At 38.2% G+C, this 24,878-nt stretch overlaps 1 protein-coding gene across 4 annotated transcripts in view; it reads left to right on the top strand.

Annotated features, from left to right (window-relative positions):
* oxr1a (oxidation resistance 1a) overlaps positions 1-24,878 on the top strand; it is a 188,405-nt gene that overhangs the window by 41,325 nt on the left and 122,202 nt on the right. For 3 of the 4 annotated variants that reach the window (XM_052146835.1, XM_052146836.1, XM_052146832.1), the window contains exon 1: positions 4,569-4,610. The exons of the other annotated variant lie outside the window; for it this stretch is intronic. In XM_052146835.1, the coding sequence (XP_052002795.1) occupies positions 4,585-4,610 (26 nt within the window). In that variant the 5' untranslated portion in view covers positions 4,569-4,584. Of the gene's footprint in view, positions 1-4,568; positions 4,611-24,878 lie in introns of those variants that run through there. 4 annotated transcript variants of the gene reach the window in all.

The following is a 24,878-nucleotide window of genomic DNA, read 5'->3' as shown; positions in this document are numbered from 1 at the left end:
AAAGTACCTTATATAATGAATATTATGTAAATAACATGGTACATGATTTTCTGTTTCATGGTATATATCATGGTACCATAGTATTACCATCTGATACTATCACTGTACTGTAATACCACTATAATATATTTTTATGGTAATTATTTCCTGTGGTAGTCCAAATATGGCCTTTATATGGGTTTTGGAGCACCTTTTCTGACGATGTTCTTGCTTTATTTTATTTATTTTTTTCCCTGTACCTCAGCCTGTTTTTCATCCTCCTGCTGTTAGGTTGGTTCTTTAATGAAAAGACCTGAGCAGTTCTAGGTGCAGTCGATACTTTACTGAGATGCAGGACAGCAGACAGACGCCTCTGACAGCAGCACCAAGCTATCAGCTGCCTGGCGAGGGCAAGAAAAGGCCAAATTTCAATTTATCGCTTGTGAAAATGTAATCTACTCATGCTGGGATCTTGAAAGAATGGGAGTGCTGGGGGTTTTGCTGCCAGGGGGTGATGACGGTTACTTTGTCATGACAACACATAACCAGAGAAGAAAAGCAGGCCCATACATGTGAGACGGTCTATATTGGATGAAAAAAAAAAATTATGTGTATATTTACATTTATGCATTTGGCAGACGCTTTTATCCAAAGCAACTTACAGTGCACTTATTACAGGGACAATCCCCCCAGAGCAACCTGGAGTTAAGTGCCTTGCTCAAGGACACAATGGTGGTGGCTGTGGGGCTTGAACCAACGTCCTTCTGATTACCAGATTACCAGTTATGTGCTTAGACCATTACACCACCACCACTCCATATATAGCCACATGGTATATATAGCCAGATGGGCTGGTTTGAGTGATTGAGTATTTCTATAACTGCTGATCTCCTGGGATTTTCATGCACAACATTCTTCAGAATATAAAGAGAATTGTACAAAAAACATCCAACGAGCGGCAGTTCTGTTGGCGAAAACGGCTCATTAATGACAGAGGTCAGAGGAGAATAGCCAAACTGGTCCAAGCTGATAGGAAGGTGAACCAAAATAAACATGCATTAAAACAGTGCTTTGCAGAAAAGCATTTCTGAACATATATCACAGCGAACACTGAGGCGGATGGGCTACAGCAGCAGATGACCCCTCCGGGTACCACTTCTGTCAGCTAAGAACAGGTAACTGAGGCTGCAGTGGTAACGGGCTTACCAAAAGTGGACCGTAGACTTCGCCTGGTCTGACAAATCTGGATTTCTGCTGAGGTTCACGAATGGTAGACCCAATGCAGCCTCAGTTTTTTTGTTTTTGGATGACAGAAGTGAAACACCAATGTGGTCTTCTGCTGTTATAGCCCATCCGCCTCAATTTTCGACATGTTGTGCATTCTGAGATGCTATTCTGCTCACGACAATTGTACAGAGTGGTTATCTGAGTTACTGTAGCCTTTCTGTCAGCTTGAACCAGTCTGGCTATTCTCTGTTGATCAACAAGGTGTTTTCGTCCACAGAACTGCTGCTCATTGGTTGTTTTTAGTTTTTCACACCATTCTCTATACACTTTAGAGAGAGTTGCACGTTAAAATCCCAAGATATCCGCAGTTACAGAAGTACTCAAACCAGCCCATCACCAACATGGTCGAAATCACTGAAAACAACAAAAAAGGTTCCCCATTCTGATGGTTGATGTAAACATTAACTAAAGCTCCTGACCATATCTGTATGATTTTATGCATTAAACTGCAGCCACATGATTGGCTGATTAGATAATCGCATGAATAAGTAGATGTAAAACTGAAATCAGAGACGCCATTAAAACATCTTTGTCTTGAATAAATGCTTTTGGTACAATAAAAATTAAGCTAAATTGACAGCATTTGTGTAATAATGTAGATTACCACAAACGTTCTTTTGACTTGTTCCTCGTTTATTTTCATACATTTTTCAAAAGCAGAACAGATTACTGTTACAGTAAGACACTTAAAATGGAAGTGAATGAGGCCAGTCCATAAACATAAAAATACAAACTGTTTCAAAAGTATAGCTACAGGACATAGCCTTACTAACCTCATCTGTGTAAAGTTATATCCAATATTACTACTTTGTTGTCATCATGACATAATCCCTGTAATCAGGTCAATTCAGTAACACCAGTAAATCCTGGATTTTATTACACTAAAATCATATTAACATTTAGGCTATAATGTTTACATATTGTTGGTATTTTTAGCCATATCAATCTATTACTTGGATTCATCTTTGTTGTGTAACTTCTGTACAAGCAAGCACCACTCACATTTTCTTCAGCACATGTAAAAATCTAGTTCTTTCTTGGCCCTCATTGTCTTGACACTATTAATTGCTAGTCCAGTGTGAATTGTGTTATGGGAGCTTTCATTAGTAGTCTGGTGCCGTTTATTTTTGGCTCCGTTCCACAGACAGCATCCTGCCATAAATATAAGCCAGCTTTATTTGTATTCTGCACCACGGTCAGTAAGCCATCTCCAAGAGTAGGTCTATTTTTCAATTTCAGCCTAGAAATATCATCCCGCAACACCCACCGCAAGCAGAACAGAATACAGATGTGCCTGAACAGCACCTATTTATTATTAAAAGATATACTGTATCTACAGGACTGTCTTCTTCATATACAGTTGAAGTCAGATGTTTACCTACACCTTAGCCAAAAGTATTTAAACTCAGTTTTTCACAATTCTTGACATTTAATCATGGAAAAATTCCCTGTCTTAGGTCAGTTAGGATCACAACTTTATTTTAAGAATGTGAAATGTCAGAATAATAGTAGAGAGAATTATTTATTTCACCTTTTATTTCTTTCATCAAATTCCCAGTGGGTCAGACGTTTACAGACACTTTGTTAATTTTTGGTAGCATTGCCTTTATATTGTTTAACTTGGGTTAAACAAGGCTTGTAGGCCTCCTTGCTCACCGGACTGTCATACTGAGGTCAGGGCTTTGTGATGGACACTCCAGTACCTTGCCTTTGCTGTCCTTAAGCCATTTTGCCACAACTTTGAGGGTATGCTTGGGGTCATTGTCCAATAGGAAGACCCATTTGAGCTTTAACTTCAAGTCTTGAGATGTTGCTTCAATATATCCACATAATTTTCCTTCCTCATGATGCCATCTATTTTGTGAAGTGCACCAGTCCCACCTGCAGCAAAGCACCCGCACAACATGATGCTGCCACCCCCATGCTTCACGGTTGGAATGGTGTTCTTAGGCTTGCAAGCCTCGCCCTTTTTCCTCCAAAAATAAGATGGTCATTATGACCAAACAGTTACATTTTTGTTTCATCAGACCAGAGGGCATTTCTCAAAAGTAAGATCTTTGTCCCCATGTGCACTTGCAAACTGTAGTTTGGCTTTTTTATGGTGGTTTTGGAGCAGTGGCTTCTTCCTTGCTGAGCAGCCTTTCCGGTTATGTCGATTTAGGACTCGTTTTATTGTGGATATAGATACTTGTTGACCTGTTTCCTCCAACATCTTCACAAGGTTCTTTACTGTTGTTCTGGGATTGATTTACACTTGTCACACAATAAGTTCATCTCTAGGAGACAAAATGCATCACCCATGATAGCTGGCTTCGTGGTCCCATGGTGTTTATATTTGCATACTATTGTTTGTACAGATGAATGTGTTACCTTCAGGTGTTTGTAAATTGCTCCCAAGGATGAACTAGACTTGTGGAGGTCTTTTTTTGGAGGTCTTGGCTGATTTCTTTAGATTTTCCCATCATTTTAAGCAAAGAGGTACTGAGTTTGAAAGTAGGCCTTAAAATACATCCACAGGTGCACCTCCAAATCACTACACCTGCAATCAGAAGCTAATTGGCTAATTGCCTAAAGGGTTGACATAGTTTTTTGGGAATTTTCAAAGCTGCTTAAAGGCAGAGTTAACATAGTGTATGTAATCTTCTGACCCACTGGAATTGTGATATAGTCAGTTAAAAGAGAAACAATCTGTCTGTAAACAATTGTTGGAAAAATTACTTGAGTCATGCACAAAGTAGATGTGCTAAACGACTTGCCAAAACTATAATTTGCTAATATGAAATCTGTGGAGTGGTAAATGTTTTTTTTTTTTTAATGACTTCTGACTTCAACTGTAGACAAATAGTTCCACAGAAAGGGATGACGTTCAACAGCGATAGACTGTATGGAATAATGCATCTCCACCACGACTCTGAGTTTGCCTTTCCCTTTCAAATTATTTAAATTTCTCGTGCAAGAGAACAACCTGGTTAACTTGTTTTGTCTTGTGCAAGATATTTTATAATGTATGGTCCCTTAAAAATGTCTCAAGAAAAAACTGTCTGTCCATCCGTCTGTCCATCTTTAAATATCCCCACTCTCACTGTTTGTTAAGCCTTGGCTTTACAGTACACAACAAGCTTTTTTCAAATCCTCTTTTGTGGCTCAAGCTTTTCTCTGGCACTTGCTTCTTCTGCATCATCAGTCAATAGGATATTCATTAAATACATTAGCCCAGTGGCCCACTCTCTTTAAGACTGATCACGTGATCTGGGTTTTGCCTTAGCTTAATCTCAGCAGCGTGTCAGTCCACAGATCAACACTGAAAGCACAACATCAATGGAGCCTGTACTGCAGCCGGCACGGTACGTACACAAACTGATGTTTTCATGTGTAGGTGTACTTGGGCTTGTTGGAAAAGTCATACGATATTAAAAGCCTAACATAATTTTTATAATCTTTATTTTTGTCTTTTTTCCTAGTAATAATATCTAAATATCCTTGAAGCAAGATACATTTTCTTGAGTATGTGTTAGATGTTAAGACTTGATTTCAGAGAATATATCATGACGCAAGCTTTTTTTCTTTCTTGCCTCAATGGTAAATAGTTTTTCTTGTTTTAAAGGAATATTCTGTGTCAATGGATGTTTAGCTCAATCAACAGCATTTGTGTTACAATGTTGATTACCACAAATTATTTTGACTTCTCCATTCTTTATAATAAAAAAAAAAGCAGTGACAGTAAGTCTCTTACTGTGGCAGTGAAAGGGGCCAGTCCATACAAGTTTAAATACACATAGTTTGAAAAATATAACCACAAGACGTTAGCAAAAAAAACATAATTTTAGTGTGATAAAATTGCTTGCTAACTTCATCTGTGAAAAGGTATAGCCCACAGGGATTACAGGGTTTGTCGTCATGGCAATAGAGTTATGATATTGGCTATAACTTTACACAGCAAAGTTGGTAAGAGATTTTTTTTTTGTGTGTTTCTGGACCGGCCTCATTCACTGCCATAGTAATTACCACAATTCTTTATTTAACATTTTAATAAAGGAGTAGAAAAGGAAAAAAAAGATTAAGAAATCAAAAGCAGATTTTTTTACCTGAATTTCACACTGCAGTCCAATATTTAAAACAACTTCTTGCATGAATGTTTCAAAAGCAGTTACCATGAGGTGGCTTTATTGAGTCAAATGAATGTGGGATTCATGTCATTAAAGCAGCGTATGTTTGAGACTAGTGTTTTCCCTGAATCTTTAAGTCAACAACAATTAGTTAGCCATTTTTGATTGTAGCTTTTATCTTTCTCTTCTTTTCTTTGGAAATCCTCTTTAAATGGTGAATTTGCTCTGAGACACATTCAATCAATAGCAGGAAAATAACAGCTCTTTGACTAAAAGGCAGATTTGTTTGAAGATGGAAAAGCGGCCACGGTGTGGTACAATGATCTGAAAGGATTGAGAAATCTCTATTTAGAGGCACATAAAAGAAAGCAATTATGTCTGATAAGGACTTACCTGCTTGTTCTTGAAAACACAGAGTTGGATTGGAGAATTTCTGCATGCTCACAATGTTTGGTTTTAAATATTTGCATTAAATTAGCAGGAAAGTGAGAGAAGTGGCAAGTATTTAGTTGTATTGTCTAATCTCTGATTCTTGTTCTCTTTAATCGGTTATTTCTAGTGTATCAGTGGAATGGTGTTTTTCTGTGTTAACATGTGCTAGATGGATGTCTTTGACCATGCACCACGTCGTACTGTTTTTTAAGAGTCTCGGGAAGGATTGCCACATTTTTAAATGCTGTGTCAGGTTAAAAAAAGAATGTCAACTTTAAAAAATTCATCTTGAGACAACTGCGTTTTGTAATATGTATTGTACAGCATTTAGCTTTTTTAGCACAAGTGTGTGTTTGGTATGAATGACCCCTAACTTATCTGTTCGTAACAGTGGCGATTTCAGATACGATTCTTAATTTAAGTCTACGTCCACATTTATATGATTTCTTTTATGTTCAAACAGCATTGTTTTTCAAATAAATGGCACTTGAGGGTGTTTTTGAAAGTCTTAATTTTCGGTGGAGGCAGTGTGGTTAATAACGTATTGGTGTGGTCATAGCCTTAGACATAGATAGAGGACATTTCTGAATATTGACCCAAAATATTATAGAGACTTAGAGGTGGGCTGCTTTGACATTGAGCCAGTAATCAAGGCCCTAGCAACCTCTTTGAAACCCTAGCAACTGCATAGCAACACACTGGCATGTTGACACACTAGCAAATGTTTTAAGGGCAAATTAAATTGGGGCATTGCATTAAAGAGCAAAGCGATTTGTTGCTGATGTTTGCAAGCTGAATGCTCTTATTGGGTGTGTTGCAGGCTCTGTGTGTCCATGTTTGTTTGAAGTGAAGTGAGCACTCCAGGACACACTTTAAGCCGTACGTTTGCCACGATAATCCCACTTGATCAGAAAAAGTGGATTTGTCTGTTACAGAGTTTTAGCCGCAGTGTCCCAGTTACCCTGTCTGATGAAAGCTTACCCCCTGTCCCCCTTCACCTTTTATCTATCAATTCATCAATTCATCCATCCGTGTGTCGTTTCCTCTTAGTGCGTGTCAAGCTCATCAGAACTATTTAGCCTCTGGCTTTGGCGAATTGCAATAATACATTTGGTTTCAATACACAAACTGTTACATAATGGAATTCAAAGCATGCTCTCTCTCTATGATATACGGTTATATTTCATGCAGGAATATTATGGATATTACGAATCATTATGATTTGTCATTAGAGTTGTCAATATATTGTTTGATTTGCACACAACTGGCAAACATTAAAAATGAAGGCAGCAATCTCACACATTGTTATTGCAGAAAAATGCACACATGTTGGGAAATAATTAATTACATTTTACTTTTAAATTTATTTTTTACCATTTTACATTTAAATTGCCCTTTTTCAACAGGCAAATGTTTCATTCACAGGTGACAATCCTTAGGGCATGCACACCATGCAAAACGTGGATCAGATTGAATATTACAAGTAAAATGCATTTTCTCAAGTGGACTGTGCATTTTTTTGTAGTGCAATAATAGTGTGCAGGCACAGTGTTTATTTTATTTTTGGATCATTCTGGCTTTCACACATTAACCCCTTGTTTGGCATAGTGAGTTTCCCTAAAACCTCTTATTGTTTGTCTGTGCATTTGCTTGTTTGTGATTATCACTGCAGGCAAGGTGGAAAGTGTAACAGTTGCTGCCGGTCTAGTCGAATATCTACCAGTGTGCTGAAATGCAGCATACAAAAACAATAAAGAAAATAATAAATTGTTTCCTTTTAAGTCAATATGAAATGCTGTTTTTTGCTCATAATCTGACATTCCAAATGCATGGCATTTGGGTTTTAATGAAGAGGTTGCTTTTTCTCTACACTATGTTAACCTCTCATCAAATATTCAGCTTCTTTTTTAACCTTTCTCACACTTGCACATGCATTAACATGGTGATGTGGGATCCGTTTTTAAGTGGGAACCGTGAACAGAAGAACCAAAGATCCCTCTCAGCATTCAGACCGTCTCTATTCATGGATTTTATATATTGAAAATGCCTATAATAAATGTCATTTTTACTCATAGTAGTTGAAAAACAAAACATAATGTCTTAAGAAATCTTGTTATTGGCTCCAGCTTTCTATCTTTCATTCATGTGACTCAAACTGACCTTTGAAATGAAACAAACGCAGATTCTGCTTTGCATCAACTAGTATGAAAGGAATTAGTAATTAAGACATTGGAGGAGCTCTGAGGTTGGTGAGGCTGTGGTTGTGAGGCTTAGGGATATGTCAGTTGCCGAGTTGCCTGATTGTAGAGATTAAAATTAATTTGGGCAGAAATATGTAAAAAAAAAAAAAAAAAATGAAATGATATGCTGCCAGTAATCAAGATTTCTTTCTGTTCTTCCTCAGTTCAATATGTCTTCCTTTACACATAGTTGACAGAGTTAATAAGATTGACTTTATCAGTAGGGCTGGGTATCGATACAGATTTACCTATTCAGCTCCGGTCCACGTGCTTTTGATTCCGATTTCAATTTAATTTGTTTGGATAACGATTAGTTTGGATATATTTTAGCTATAATGTCCATTTTGTTTACATGTAAAGCCATCTGATGATTCTCAATATCAGTTTCAATACCTACAATCTATTAACTAACTTGAGTAAACCTTGTTCCCAATCTGTCACTCACTTGACGTTTTGTCGATGTAGTGACACTAGGGGTCGCCCTTGGCAGCCCCAAACACCTCTGATCTTTGAGAAAATGCCAATGGGAATTGGTGAGTGGAATTCACATGCCACTCCCCCAGACATACTGGTATAAAAGGAGCTGGCTTGCAACCACTCATTCAGATTTTGTCTTCGGAGCCGAGCGGGTGCGTTTCAGCGAGTTGAGTTCCTCCACCAATCCATTCACCTCTACAAAATCTGTTGGATTTGCAGAGCATTACAGCAGCTTCTCCCCCTCTTGCACCGGTTGAGTGCAGAGAACACCCTTGGGTGTTTCAGCAGCCTAAAAGAGTATATTCTTCCTCTAAAGTATATATATTTCCCTTCTAAAAGAGTAGCACTCACGGAGAGCATCTTTTTAAAGATGCCTTTCCGTCTCTGTATATTTCCTGATCGCGTCTCCTCTAAGGAAGGATGTGATAGAGCCTGTCCCTTCAGCCGAGATAAAGAAGGGGTTTTACAGCCCCTACTTCATTGTACTGAAAAAAGTCTGTGGGTTCTTGGACCTGCGAGTTCTGAACCGGGCCTTGCACAGGCTGCCGTTCAAGATGCTGATGCAAAAACACATTTTAGCGAGCGTCCGGCATCAAGATTGGTTTGCGGTGGTACACCTGAAGGACGCGTACTTCCACGTCTCGGTTCTACCTCGACACAGGCCCTTCCTATGGTTTGCTTTTGAGGGCCGGCGTACCAGTACAAGGTCCTCCCCTTCAGTCTGTCCCTGTCACCTCATGCCTTCACAAAGGTCGCAGAGGCAGTCCTTTGGGCATTCGCATCCTCAATTATATTGACGACTGGCTGCTACAGAGACCTGGTGCTCAGGCACCTCAGCCGGCTGGGGCTTCGGGTCTACTGGGAAAAGAGCAAGCTATCCCCAGTTCAGAGCATCTCTTTTCTCTGGAACGAGTTAGACTCGGTCTGTATATTGGCACACCTCTCGAGCGAGTGTGCGCAGTTGGTGCTGGACTGCCTGAAGTGTTCAGGCGGAGAAGGGCGCACCCACTGAAATAGTTTCAGAGGCTCCTGGGGCATATGACATCCTCGGCGGCGGTTATACCGCTTGGGTTAATGCATATTAGACTGCTTCAGCACTGGCCTCAGACTTGAGTCCCGAGATGGGCATGGCGCCGCGGGGCACATCGCAAGCTCGTCACACCGATCTGTCTCTGCCTTTTCAGCCCTTGGACAGACCCGGCTCCCTGCGGAGGCTTCTGCCATTGATCCAGGACAAGCATGTGTTGGTCCGGACAGACAACATGGCGACAGTAGCGTACATCAACTGCCAAGGTGACATCCCGAGCGACCTTAACAGCGTAGAGGACACGCTATCGAGGCAGGTCATGCTCAGGGGAGAGTGGAGAGTAGCTTGCTCTAAAAAAGGATACGTCGCCGGATGGCGTAGCTTGCAGGATGGCTGAAGGTGGCGGAGACGGCCGGCTTCTTCGAGCGCTGTCCAAGCTTGCTAGATGCCCCTCGAACGGCGACGCGGCTTCCAGTTCAGAGATGCGAAGAGCTTCGCTGAAGAGATGTAAAATCAGGGTTCCAGCCTACGAACTACGCTTATATGCACTCTAGCCACGCCCATTTTGGCGGGCTTTGATGCAGTAAGCGCGGACGCCTCTCATTGGACGCGAGTTCGCCCAAGTTCGTCTATAGGCTGCAGCAGTTGCCGCAGAGCAACCAATGAGCTCGCTAGCTAGCCCGCTCAAGGTCTGCAGTTGATGCACTGCGTTGACAAATGATACAAAATTAAGGATAATTTTTTGGCTTCAATATCTCAGAAAAGATTCATCTTTCCCGTAGCGTAAGCTAGCTTACGCAATACGAGAGAACCTCTCGTAAGAGAACTACTTAAATTATTATCCTCAATGCTTTTTGTCCATGGCGGCTGTGGCACAGGTGCTAGAGCGGGTTGTCCACTAATAGCAAGAATGTTACATGACTTTCACCCCTGATGAAAGGAAGCTTAGAGTAGCAGATTCACAGTTGCTGCTCTCTGGAATATTCCACTGTCTGACTGTGTCCATGCTTTTCTTGCATATCTTTTGGTATTATGCAACAACAGCAATTGACCGTGTTGCAGATGTTAGAGGAAGAAGCTCTTAGGTTTCTTACTGACATATTCATTTTTGTTTGGGTTGAGAAGTGAAATGGGGATAGCGTGGACAGGGGGTGGTGTCAGGGCTTTGGACTATGTCTTAGATAGTGCAACTGAGAAGATGGACACAAGATAATAGTCCCATTTCATGTTCTGACACCAACTGCTCTGTCCAGATGGAGGTAGACAGTTAGGACAGTGCTGGTGAAAGAGTGAAGGCTTATTTAGAACTCTGCAGGATGGGTGGATGGATGGATGGATGGAGAGATGAGAAAACTTGAAAGCCAAAAGAACAGTTAAGAAGTGTGAACATTTGGCCTACCCGACACCAAGTTAATGACATCTCTGTCTGTGCACATAGTATTTGAGTTGGTCAGAATGCATGCACGAGGCTTGAAATTAAAGTATGATTTTTCAGTCTCTTCATTTATTCCACCTGAGTGCCTCTCACTCGCTCTGTTCTGTGGTCTGTTATTTCTGATAAACATACGCTTTTAAAGCAGAACAATGTTCTTTACTCAGTCTCTCACTGCAGCAGTACATGATTGCATCTGTCATACGTTACGTGTTCAAATAAGATAAATTTAAAGGTGCAGATAATTGAAAGTCCAGAACATTCCCTTTATCACTAACATCTTTCCATCAACTACATCAGATAAAACTCGTGCAGTTCCTTTGTCTCCTTATTAGAATAAGCACTCATCAGAGGTGTCATTTACAGGTGTGACATATCTCTGCCACTTTTTACCTTTGCCAATTTTTTATACACCACTTTTTGAAATAGCTTTAGTCAGGTAAGTGTCTGATGCAGAAGAAGCATTTCCAGTTGATGAGCGCTAGTTGGGCTGTTATCAGTGGCTTTGAGTAAGAGCGGGTGGCAATCTTATCTCAAGCACAATCCAAACAACTGTTTCCCCACTTATGATATACATTCACTAACGAACAGATTAAAAATTTACTAATTAAAATAAAACAATTGTATTAGGGCAGATTAGGACTCAGATATCCTTGAACTAGTGGGAAAAGCTATACCACAAAAGCAATTGATCCATGTACAGTCCACCAATCAGAACACCAGTACTGACAGTGTTGCATGTATGGATCAAGTTATCAAATTAATTGTGTGAAATATTTGTTAGAGCGTTTGAAATGGTCATTAAGAATTACTATTTATCAAAACAGTAAAAGATTATTTGACATTATCTACACTTAACCAAAATAATATTCATGAGTCTCGCCACTTCTTGAGCTCACAAACTGCTCCCACCATTTTTTTAAAATCAATCAAAGTGATGCCCATGGCACTCGTATCTGATGACTGTTCTTTGAAAGTGTCATAAACATGAACGCAATTATTCTAAGAATGGAGAGCGCTATAATATTACGCTTAGGATTGGAATGGAGCTTTGGATCATCAGAATGGGAGGACGGCTAGTCAACATAGAGCTCCAAGGTGGCTGTGGCTCAGGTGGTAGAGCAAGTTGGCCACTAATCGCAGGGTTAGCGGTTCAATTCCCGGCCCACATGATTCCACATGCTAAAGTGTCCTTGGGCAAGACACTGAACCCCAAGTTGCTCCCAATGTCAGGCTACCACCTTGCATGGCAGCTCTGCCGTCATTTGTGTGTGACTTACCAGTCCAGCCCTGCTTTAACTCTACTCAAACTACATTTTTATGAAGTAACAGAACTTTTACTTGAGTATTATTTTTCAGTACTCTTTCCAACCCTGTTTTTTTTTCTTTTAATTTTCATTAACAATAATTACAAAGCATAAGAGTAAGTAAATGATTACAGAATTTTCATTTTTGGTTGAACTGTTTCTTTAATTATATCGGTATCCAGATTTATAACCACTCCATATGTGTGCTCAGCCCAGATTGTGCACAGTCATGCCAACATGATGCTCGCTGACTCTATGCGGCAGCTGAAGAGATGGAAGGGTGACGTTATCATGCCAGCTGCCCAGTGCCAGCACAGACCGACTGGTGGAGGGTAGGTGTTGAGTTGAACATGTGAAAATCCACGGGTCAGTCCACTGAAATGCAGCATGAGCCTAGACCGCCATCTGAAGAAACAGACCGGCCAAATGAGCCAATTAAAAGCCATGAATCCTTTCAGATCTCTTCATGAGGCTACTGATGTCTCTCGCTCCAAGCTCAGAGCTTTTAAGCAGCAAATGTTTCATAAACACATCCTCCTCTGTGAGCTCTTTCCCCAGTGCAAGAGATCTGAGCCTGCACAGATGTGCCCTGTTTCCATCACTGGTCCCTGCCAGACGAAGCAGATGTCTTGCGAGGGTAGAACTGGCTTCAGCTCAGAGAGATCACAACTATGAGTAGTATACTGGCACCAAATATATGCTGCTTGTCTCTGTGTTGGGCAGTTGCTTGAATTCAGTGTGCTGAGACAAACTATTTTCCCCAGTCCCAATGTGTTGCCTGAGTCATTGGCGCAAGTAACAAAGAGGCCATCTGACGCTGCATATATATCACAAAAAGGTATATTTCTATGTGTTTAAAGGGATAGTTCACCCAAAAATGGTTTACTCGCCCTCATGTCTTTCCAAACCTGTTTGTTGTAAGCGAAATTTGGGCTGTGTCCCTGAGCTCATTACAGTATGCATTAAAACAAATGAGCCTGACCTGATTATTTTGTGGCCCGACCCCATCTTGCATCAAACCTGCTCCCACTAAATCACAACAGGCAGAGAGATTGAGATATAGTCGCATTGTACTGGAATGCCAAAAACATGGGGAAATAATGTTTTATCCACCTAAGATGGTTAAAACCATCTGTGCAAGAGGTGTATTTTATAGTCATTTCTTGTTAAGTATTGTGATGTTAAATTAAGTTAGAGATCAGTTGTAGTGTTGACATGCTTCAGGAATTCTTTCTTCTCCTCTGTCCTGCAGCGACTGAAGTTGCATGCTGAAATCATCAGTGTTCTCCTCCAATCATATTTGTTCTCACTCTCTGTCTCCACCAATGAGAGGGAGAGAGAGCAAAAGTGTGGCTAGCAGCTGTAGAGTTATTGAAAGACTGCAGTAAACTGTGTGTGTGTGTGTGTGTGTGTGTGTGTGTGTGTGTGTGTGTGTGTGTGTGTGTGTGTGTGTGTGTGTGTGTGTGTGTGTGTGTGTGCGCGTGTGGATTTGTAACTAACACAAAATTTGACAGCTGCATAGTGGTTCAGCGAGGGAGAAATTTGCCCCAGAGTCACATTGAGCGGGGTAATGACATTGGCAGATTTCTTTCAAGCTCTTCATAACTCCTCTGTTATCAGCTCTTGTCTGCGGGCCGTGATTCAGAGATATTAATATATTTAGGAAAAGGAATAGCAGCACCTCTGCTTGTTGTTGATTTACGGAGGCACCCTGACAAACACTAAACTGTCCTGCGTTGCTGGTACATGTTGGTAAACGGGGAATGAATTATTCAATTCCAGCTGGAATCCTAACAATGTGTTTGTGTCTGCAGTGTGGAATGTATTATTTTTTCAGTGTTTTATGGTTGATTCAGTTAGAAGCACAAAAGCAGTATCAAGAGAGATTCAGCCATAATATGTCATATAGTAATATTTTATGCTTAGTAAAGCGAATACTACTTAGTTTGCCACATTTGCCACATGCTGTATCCAGTATTCTCAGATATATAAGGGCTATAGAATACTAGCATACTGCAGAGCATATTGCGCAATATACACAGCATACGGCCAGGGTTGGGAGGGTTAGTTTTGAAATGTATTCCACTACAGATTACAGAATATATGCTGTAAAATGTCATTTGAAACAGATTATGTTAGATTACTCAAGGTAAGTAATGTATTCTAAATACTTTGGATTACTTTTTCAGCATTGGTAGATTTTTTTTACTTGTTTTGACTATAAAAATTCTGCCATTACAGTAAGACAAAATGCACATGTTAAAAATACATTCTCTGAAAAACCTAAATATCTTATGCAGTGTTGTTTCTAAAACAAGATTAATCAAACTGATCTTGTTTAAAGTGTTTTTAGATATTTTTACAAGAAAAAAATACAAAAATTATTGTCAAGAATATGATTTTGTCTTACTAGAAAAAGGAAATTATTATCCAACGTGAATTTTCTTGATAAAAAAAACTAGCGTGCCTGGTAGCATGTGCGTGTAAAATGGCTAGAAATAGCATTTTAACTTAGTGTAATGCTGACAATTTGCACAAGGTTTATTTCTATTTCTTCTGCTCCAAACTTAATTCAAACTCTTTCTGCTCATATGAATGTAACGCATCGTAAGAAAGTGTTTCGCCGCTGTTCAAATGCACTTTGGATCACATCATTTATATGTATAAATGTTTTCTATCCGAAAGCACTAAAAATTAAATGAAACAAATGACAATAAAATGCAAAGTAATCTCTTCAGTAATCAAAATACTTTTTGAATGTAACTGAATTCTAATTACCAATAATTTAAATTTTAACTGTAGTGGAATACAGTTACTTATATTTTGTATTTTAAATACATAATCCCGTTACATGTATTCCGTTACTCCCCAACCCTGCATAATGCCTTCTACATACAGTACTGTGCAAAAGTCTTAATAAGATGCTTTGCAAAAACATTTGTCTTAAGATGGTTATTTATATTTTCAGCTTTAGTGTGTCAAAAGGAAATGTACATTTTAGACTCCCAAACATTTCTTTTGCAAATAGAATAGGATAGAAGAACAGGGCAACAGATGATATGTTCCCCACAGAGCCCCTCACTGAATATTGAGTCAGTCTGAGATTACAAGAAGAGACAGAAGCAATTGAGACAGCCGAAATAGATAGAATAACTGTGTCAAATTCTCCAAGAAGCTTGGAACATCCTATCTGCCAACAACCAAGGAAAACTGTGTCCAGGTGTACCTAGGAGAATTGGTGCTGTTTTGAAGGCAAAGGTGGTCACACCAAATATTGATTTAGCTTTTTTTTATATTTTCTCGGCTTTTTATAACGTTAATTGATAAATAAAAACCATTAATGGCATTATTTTTGAAGATATGCTGACTATGCAACAATTTTACCAAGTGCCTACAATACATTTTATAACAGTATTATACTGCTGTTACTTCTTTAACTCAGTGAGTGATGTCCAATTGTCATCCCAGAGATGCATACGGTTATTTTGGATTTTCATCCAGTTGTGTGTATAAATGTCTTGACTCGTAGTAGTCCGGTCAAATAATGATTTAATAAAGTGATGTTAAAAACTGCAAATGATAATACCTACTGTTCATTTTTCACACTGAGAAAAATAAAGTTGAGCGCATTGCAGTATGCATTGTGCTCTGATTGTTTTCTGTATACCTTGTCAAATGTACTGCTGTAGCTTATCCAGGTAGTTCATTCACATGCTGTGCAAAGTTATAGTACACAATGAATATTCGCATATACATACAGCACGATACAGGGTCATGAACAGCCCATGTCCCAAACCATGAAAACGGGCACCCCCACCCCTCCCTTCATAATTGATGGGTAATATTAAACAAATAACAATACTTCTCTTCACTGGATAACTAAAATAGCTCTAAGCCTGTACACAAAATCAGGGTTAGAAAAAAAAAAAAAAAAGTAAGGTTAATTTTGATAAACATATTTAATTTCCGTCAAAGTCTGTTAGCATCAAATAAGCAGGCTATTAATGTATCATCTCATTCAGTGGAGGCAATTGGAGAACAATTGTGAACACAAAAAGAGAACGTTAGCCTCAGTCACCATTCACTTTCTTTGGATCTTTTTTCCATACAATGAAAGTGAATGGCTACTGAAGCTTTTATTTTGCCTAACATTCATTTTGTATTTTGTTTTGTTTTGGTTGAACTATCCCTTTAACTCCATCTCTGTGTCTCAAATATGTAAACTTTATCTCAAAAAACACACAAATCTCTCTTTTTTCAACTAATACCATCAGCAACAGCTAATGCTTAGACAACAGAGAGAGAGAGAAATAAAAATGAAAACCTCAGTTCACCAATATGCAATTAATTGTTCAATAACACAATTGCAGATGGAATAAAAGATCTATTAAAAGCATTCTTAGTGGCTCTGTGCGCTCTTCATAGCGTCTTCCTGATGGCAATTTTTCAAATTCATTAAACAGAGGATGTGACGGATCATTCACTATCCGTGCTGCTTTCCTTCTAGCCTGTTTTATATATTTCTGTCTCTGATGTCTTCCAGTGATTTACTTGCTATATTCACTATTCTAGTTTATTTATTCTTGTTACTGACCCCTAGATTTCCATGCCAACATGTAATGTTGTGCTTCAGGATACTCTCTACAAGACTTATATAGACCATTTCAAGAACATCTTTGCTTACATAAAAACTACTCAGCTTCCTTAGAATGTTCAGTCTTTGCATTGCCTTCTTATATATAGGGTCTGTATTTGTAGAGAAATTCAAATTGTTATCTGTTTCAACTGATACCGGATGCCCTTCAGGACCCTCCCCCTTAGGCCATCAGGACCTGAGGCCTTGTTTGGCCTAATTTTAACAAAACTGGCTCCAATGTACATATATAATCATCTGCCACTGATTCAATTCATTGGCAAAAGTGATGTTATACAAAGGAATGCTTTGCCGTTACTTTACATCTCTGGCCATCATGACATTGAGATTATTCCAAGCTTTTTATCATTGCCTGAATTGAACTGCTTTTCCATCTTTGCTCTATAACCTAGATCTTTTAATAAATGCCCTCAAGTCATGTCTTTTCACTCTAAATAAAACCATATGACCTTGAGTAAATGCATTCCCTTTTTCCCTTAGACATCTCTTCATATCTTTTGTAGCCCATACTTTGTGTATATCTTAATGTTTCTTGTGCTTTTAGCATTACCTGTGTTATGTGTTATACATTTGCATTCACACAATTATCAAAGAAAATATCCCAGTATTTAAGTCCTTTTTTACTATAAATTTTCCTCCCTGCTCAGTCAATCACCACTTTAACGTTCATATTCTTTTGGTGATTCAAGAAAAAAGAAGTTTATTTACAAATAAAAAATTCAAAGCCAACAATAAATGTAACATATGCAAAAACTTAAACAAGGATAGTGAGCTGACTGAATTAAACTGTAATGTAACTAGAGTTAAGAAACCTTCCTAACTCCTGAAAAACAAAACAAACATGGAACTTTCTTACCTACTCTTACTATGTAAGCTACTATAAATAAACAAAGGGTAAACTCACCATCCTTTTAAAGAAAAAAAAAGACATATAAATACCATCAAACAAACACAGGAGCAGGTTTCATGGTGCAGCAGTCACCCACGCAGTGCAGCCAACACTCTTAAACAGTCAGAGTTCAGGTGTTGCCAGATCCCAGACTCCGCCCTCATCCAATTGGCAGCCTCACACAAAGGGAAAACAAAAAAGAGAGCAGGGGCATGTAACATCAGCCACACTCACATCACTTCTGAAGATATGGATTAAAACACTGGAGTCACATGGATTACTTTTATGCTGCTTTTGTGCTTTTTGGAGCATCAAAATTTGGCGCCAATTCACTTGCAAAATATGGACCTACAGAGCTGAAATATTCTTCTACAAATCATAATTTGTGTTCTGCAGAACAAAGAAAGTCAAACACAACTGGGGTGGCATGAGGGTTAGAAAATTATGAGAGAATTTTTCATTTTTGGGTGAACTATCCCTTTAACGTGAATTTCAGAATGACTTTGGTATGTTTCCCTTTGGCTTTAATGAAAGCAGCTGACATTAACAAGCAGCTGTCAACTGTTAATTAGTGCAGAAGTTTTTAGTGTATATTTCTTAGTCATTTTAAGTCATAAGTCATGTTTCAAATGCTTAAACTTTGTTTATTTTTTTATTTTTATTTTTTTTTTTGTTAACACTTTTTATTGATTCTTGTATAAAAATAAATGAATAAACAAATATATACTGTATATATATACGGAATCAACTTTAACCCCCATTATGTCCCCCTCCCCAACACCACTCTGCCCCTCAACAAACATCCCTGTGGTCAAAACCTAAATTACACAATGCACACATACTGTATAAACAAACAATTTGTTTTTTTTGGGAGAAAATCAAAATGATAAAAATCAACAAACAGAGAGAAAAGAAAGAATTCCACAAAGAACAGAATCCACAATTACTACCACAATTTTGTCTTTCTCCACAAAGGAGAAAATACCCGTCCCATTTCTTACCATACGTGTCCAATCTGCCAAGCTGCTTATATGACATCTTTTCAAATGCTGCCACCCTGCCCAATTCAGTGAACTATTCTTGAAATGAGGATGCATCAATTGACTTCCTCTATGAATGATATATCTGCCAATCATTACTAGTTTTACTCCACTAGTTTGGACTGAGCTTTTTGTATATTTGTCACCTACTTTAAAAACCGCCCCATCAGCCAATATACACTGTCTGGGGCAGAATGTCATTTGAGTATCTAAAACCTCACTGATAAACTTCTGTACTCTTACTCAGAAATCTTGACTCTTAGTACAAAATCACAGAGCATGGGCTATGTCTTCATCCTCCAACTGACATCACCAGCTGGTAGGTGTGCTTTTAACACTAGCCTAAACAATCTAGAGGGAGTCCAGAAGAAACTATGCAAAATCTTAAACTGAATAAGGCGTACCCTTGCATTGATAGACATAGTTTTATAACTTTTTGTATACTTTCCCAATCTGTATCCTCCAATACCAAGTTAAAATTTCTTTCCCATTACCTCTTAAGCGCTGTTAAGGCCCCGTCACCAAGACTCTGAATCAATGATGAATAATACACTGATGCTTCATGCCCCTTTTCAAAGGCCGTGAGCACCATACAGAGGGTGTCTGCAGCTTTAGGGGCTGTGTACTATGCCTTTCATGAAGGTTACCAATTGTAGCAACACCCCTCTCCATACATTCTTTCCAACAAATGGGGGACATGTTAATACACAATTTGGGGTTCAGCTATATGCTTGAGGAAACATTTAGATGACTATCAAAATTGAACATATGGGAAACCGTACTAAATGTAAGTGTGAAATAATTGGATGCATTTTTACTTCTCTAGGCAGATTGATAGAAAGATTTTGCAATGGTGAGATTAGGGGAAAAGGCTGCTTGTTCAATGTAGTACCAAGGAGGGGCTCTCTCAGGTGGAATAGACCAATGAGCCTGGTGTCTGAGACTAAAAGCATAGTAATAAAATGTAATTTTTGGGTGGCCAAGCCTCTTTTGACAGTTGGTCTATATAACTTACAGAAATAAAAGAATTAGATATTCTATCAAATTGTTTAATATAAGAAAAGGAGACTTATAGATGGAGAGACTGTAGTAGATAATTGAATTCGGGGATACAATTCATTTTTATAACATTGACCTTCCCTGCCATAGACAAATGTAAAGAAGCCCACCTATCCACATCACATGAGAACATTTTCATTAATGGGTCAAAATTAACTCGCAATCAACTCTCGCATAGTGTCACTTGACTCCTGATTATTTTTTTTTTAAGCTCAAATTCAATTTTGGATCCTAGTTCTGTGGTTTATATTGGTCTCCACAGTATATATAAAACCCATACTATGCTTGAAATGACAGTAACATTTTGCTTAAGGTTAGGCTTTTGATGTGCAGACAGATCTCACAGTGTAACAGTAGGTTGAATTTCTTAAAGGGATTGTTCACCCAAAAGGAAAATTCTCTCATCATTTACACCCTCATGCCATCCCTGATGTGTATGACTTTCTTTCTTCAGCAGAACACAAACCAAAGATTTTTACAAGAATATCTTTGTTCTGTAGGTCCATACAAAGGACGTGAATTGTGATCAGACCTTTGATCATTGTATACAATAATCACTGTAAGACATTATACATATTACAGTTTCATTTATTCATTTTTTATTTGTTAATGTATGATTTCCTGTAAAGCTGCTTTGAAACGATGTGTGTTGTGAAAAGCACTATCCAAATAAAAATGACTTGACTTGACCTTTGAAGGAAACATTAAAGTAATCCATATGACTCCAGTGGTAAAATCCATGTCTTCAGAAGGGTAATATATAGTATATAGGTGTGGGTGAGAAACAGAACAATATTTAAGGTTTTTTTTACTCTAAATCTCCACTTAAGATGTGAAAGTGAATGTGTGAGCTCCATTTTCCATGTAAAATGTCCACAGAAGGGCGCCAAAAGTGAGTTGTGAAGCGAGTTGTTTTCAGCTATAAAGACTACATTCAAACCTAAACCTAACCATCAATGGAATAAAAAATGTACGTTAGAGGGACAAATGCAACCTCTGAATCGTACTCATTACTGATTATGTGAAAGTAATTACTTCCTGGTTTCAACATGGTGTCTGATCCCAGGTCTCCCATGCTACTGACGCAACGCACATCTGGTCACACCACAAAGGAAGGTAAACATGAACATTTCTGATTGGAGCTGGCGCTTGTCATCGAGTCGGCATAATATGTCCAATCCTAGGGTACTGGAATTCTCTGAAACAACATGTCAACTTCCTGTGTGATCATGTTGGGGGTGTGAGTCATTGCCTTCGTGTTTTGTCCCTTAGTGACCTTAAAAACAACAGGAAGTCACATTAGGGCCCTGCCTGTCTTATGATGCTGTTTAAAACAACAGGAAATATTTGTCAGTTTCCTGAGGTTGAACAAAGTGACTCTTATAAATCTAATAAAACAGAAACTAGAAAAATGTCTCTAGCCTCTGGATTTACACCTCAATGCTGTGAATTTTAATGTGGCTCTGACCAAACGTTTGTTCAAGCCTGGAGCTGTTTACTCCAGTGCAGATGGTGTTTATTTCACATCACTATGGAAAGTTATTTGTTTATTACTTTACCTGTTTTATGCAAAACCATTTCATTTCAATGCAGTTGTGGTTTAACATGATGTTGTTTCAAAATGTTCATCAGAGATTCCTGGGTCGTGAATGCACAATAACTATTCTCAAGAAACATTTCTGAAGTGGCTACACCATGTCATTTTATTCACATCCCTGTGTTCAATCAACATTGATCTCCACTCTTTGTCACACTTTTAGAGTGTGTAAAAAGTGTTTTGGCTTTCCATTAGGCTCATAACTAAATAAAACAATCTGTGTGACTGAGGGAAGAAACTCCCAAACTGGAAAACTCCAATACAAGTAAACAGTTACAAACTGAAATCAATTATGGTTCAAACACAGTTTGGATCTTTCAGTCTGATCTCTTTGAGCAGCTCATCGTTGATGGTTTTTTTCATGAAGAGTAAATCTGATTTAAATCTGATGAACCACTGTTTCACATTCATGCTGTTAGGCCGTCTCAGGCAGTATTATAACCCTCTCCTCCATTGACTCGATTAAGATGTCAGGCATTTGAAAACCCAAGGACTATCAAGGCCAATGTCCCATAACTCTCTTATAAGAGTCATGTCGTAAACTGCCACAAGGACCCAATGGAGCCACATGTCGTCTTTCTCATCTCATTTAGTTTCAGTGCTTGGAGTCTGGTCATGCTAATAGCACCCGAGAGTATCTGTCATATTTGCCTTTGAGGAACGTTGCATCAAATGTGCCGTCAAACTTTTCACACCAAGATGTTTGGTTTCCTGTGCACAATTTCGCTGGGCTCAAATCCATAATTCTGTGTGAGATAAGATTGCTTTGGTTTTGCCCAAATTCCCTGTATGCCGCTTAATCTCCGCATGTCTGTCAAAGCGGCTCTATCTGTATGGAACAAGAGGAGGAGGAGGAGGAAATTGCAGATCTTCCTCTGTACAAATTATGCCGGGTTCACACATCCTCTGTGAGCGGGGCGTGAAAGGCGTATTTTAGTTTCGGTGCCCATATTAACAGATTACACTGTTTACACTGCAATTGTGAGTCGTGAGGTGATGCATCCCAGGAGAGTCACAGTCATGGCAGTGAGCGGATAGTTTAGGTGTTGAGCCTATTTTTGACGCACGGCTCACGCTGAGCTGTGTGCAAATCAACACTAAAATAATTATTATATATAATATAATATAATTAATATATTATTGAAAATACACAAAAGCAAATCAAAAATATTTAAACCGAACCTATAGTACACTACAATTTATATGTCTACATGCAAGTAAACGCAATAAATTAACTTAATAAAGGAAAGCGTTAATAAACTGCCGGGCCTTTTGCCATTCTGTGTATATAGGTGTACTCAACATTAACCAATCACAACCAAGTGTGCTGATAAAGATGAAGTGCATGTAACTGCCCGCTGTTGTCCTTGAAGCAGCAATAACCTCAGCATATTATGACCTTATTAATGGAAATAAATTGTCGTATAACTTTATTTTCTACACAGAGTGTCTGCTGTTTCTCATGGAAGAGACGTGGCCATGTTATCGGAGGATGTGTGAACCCACCGTTTGCTCAAATATACAGTACGGATACACACACACACACGTACACACACCTCCTTCAGCTCCCACCCACTGTGTCCCAGTCGTACTCTGTTGGCCACGATAAAGAGGAGCCACGCTCAGCATCAACCGCCTGCCAAAGCGGTTAATCTTTCTGCAATTTCCCACCACCCTGGTTTCCTGCCGATTTGCCCTACTTCCCGTGAGTGAGGATATTCAATGTGGTTCTTTGGGTTGACAGATAAAGAGAGAGAGGTGTTTGTGGTGAACCTCATAAAGCCTGTCAGAAATATAACCAGATAATGCTGTACCCTAAAATCAGAAGAAGAAAATAATATTACATTACATTTATGCATTTGGCAGAAAATTTTAACCAAAGTGACAGTGCATCCAAGATATTCAATAGATGATTCCAGGATGACGTGACATTTTTCAGATCTATTGAATTATTAAAAAATATATTACAAAGTTGCTTTAATATAACTCTTCAATGTAGAGCATGTTTTCAATTACTTTTTTCAAAGTCATGTTGATATTTGTTCTGGGGCTTAAAGTAAAAAAAAATGTCCCGAGACAAAATAAAAAAAAATAAAAATAGCATCAAAGTCTAACTAAAAGATTAAGAAGAAGAAGAAAAAAATAAATGTTGGCATTAGTAGTGCAGAAAAGTATTGTATTATTATTTCTTTAAAATTAAAAAAAGCAGTGAAACAATTTTGTTTTCAGAAACACTTTTCTCTCCATCACAGTCATGTGGCGCAAATATCACTTGTGAGTATTTCTATTGGTCATAATTTCTCATCAAGCAGTAATTTTGCCAAATTATGCTAAAGGCGTGAAGAAATTGTTTAATTATGACACAAAATGTTAGCAATGAAATTATCCTTAGCAAGTCAAAAGGAGGCAGATATATATATATAATTTATATATATAAAAAAAAAAAATAATAATACATTTAAAATATACGTTTTTTTAAAAATTAGCATACTTGTTTAAAAAATCAACAAAATTGTCAGTAAAGAATATGCTTGAGATAAAATATGAGACATGTCATGTTTCAAGAAAGCAAGGAAAATTCAAGGTAAATATCAGTTGTGAGCAAAGTATTTCTATTGGGCATAATTTCTGATCAAGCAGTAATTTTTGCCAAATTATGCAAAAGGTGTGAAAATATAATTTAATTGAGACACAAAATTTAAAATAAGAGTGTTGAAAATGTTTTGAATAAATGTTTTGAAAAAATGATGCATTAAAGTGAAGAGAATCACCATTCCGGAAAAATTTAAATGGGAGTAAAAAAACCTTTGTATTATGCATTATTGATGAGAATTTGAGAGGAAAATGTGATTAATTATCATGAAAATTATGCAATAAAAATTGTAATAGTCTCCTTTTGTTTGTGTGTGTGTGTGTGTGTGTGTGTGTGTGTGTGTGTGTGTGTGTGTGTGTGTGTGTGTGTGTGTGTGTGTGTGTGAAACAATACATAAGTATTACTGACATGTTGTTGTGAGATTGTACATGTCTCCAGTCACCTCTTACATGTCAAGTCAAATTTATTTGTATAGCACTTTTCACAATAGGCTTTGTTTCAAAGCAGCTGTACATGAAATTATGCTATAACAGAAAATGAATGAATATAATGCCATTATTAGTTATTTGTTTAGAACTATTAGTGGTTAAAAATAGTAAACTAAGTAAGTTTTGTGGGTCAATGGTTAACCAAAATGATTTTTTATGAACTATAATATTTAGTGTTAAAGTCTTTGAAGTCATCCCAAATTAACTGAGGAATACACGTAGATACATTGTCTTCTGATTTTTGGCTGATGAAGGCTTTTGCTAATGGTTA

Source organism: Xyrauchen texanus, chromosome 17 (assembly GCF_025860055.1).
Source record: "Xyrauchen texanus isolate HMW12.3.18 chromosome 17, RBS_HiC_50CHRs, whole genome shotgun sequence".
In the NCBI taxonomy this organism is placed as follows: Eukaryota; Metazoa; Chordata; class Actinopteri; order Cypriniformes; family Catostomidae; genus Xyrauchen; species Xyrauchen texanus.
The sequence above is the reverse complement of the archived record's forward strand: the minus strand, read 5'-3'. Positions and strand labels throughout refer to the sequence as shown.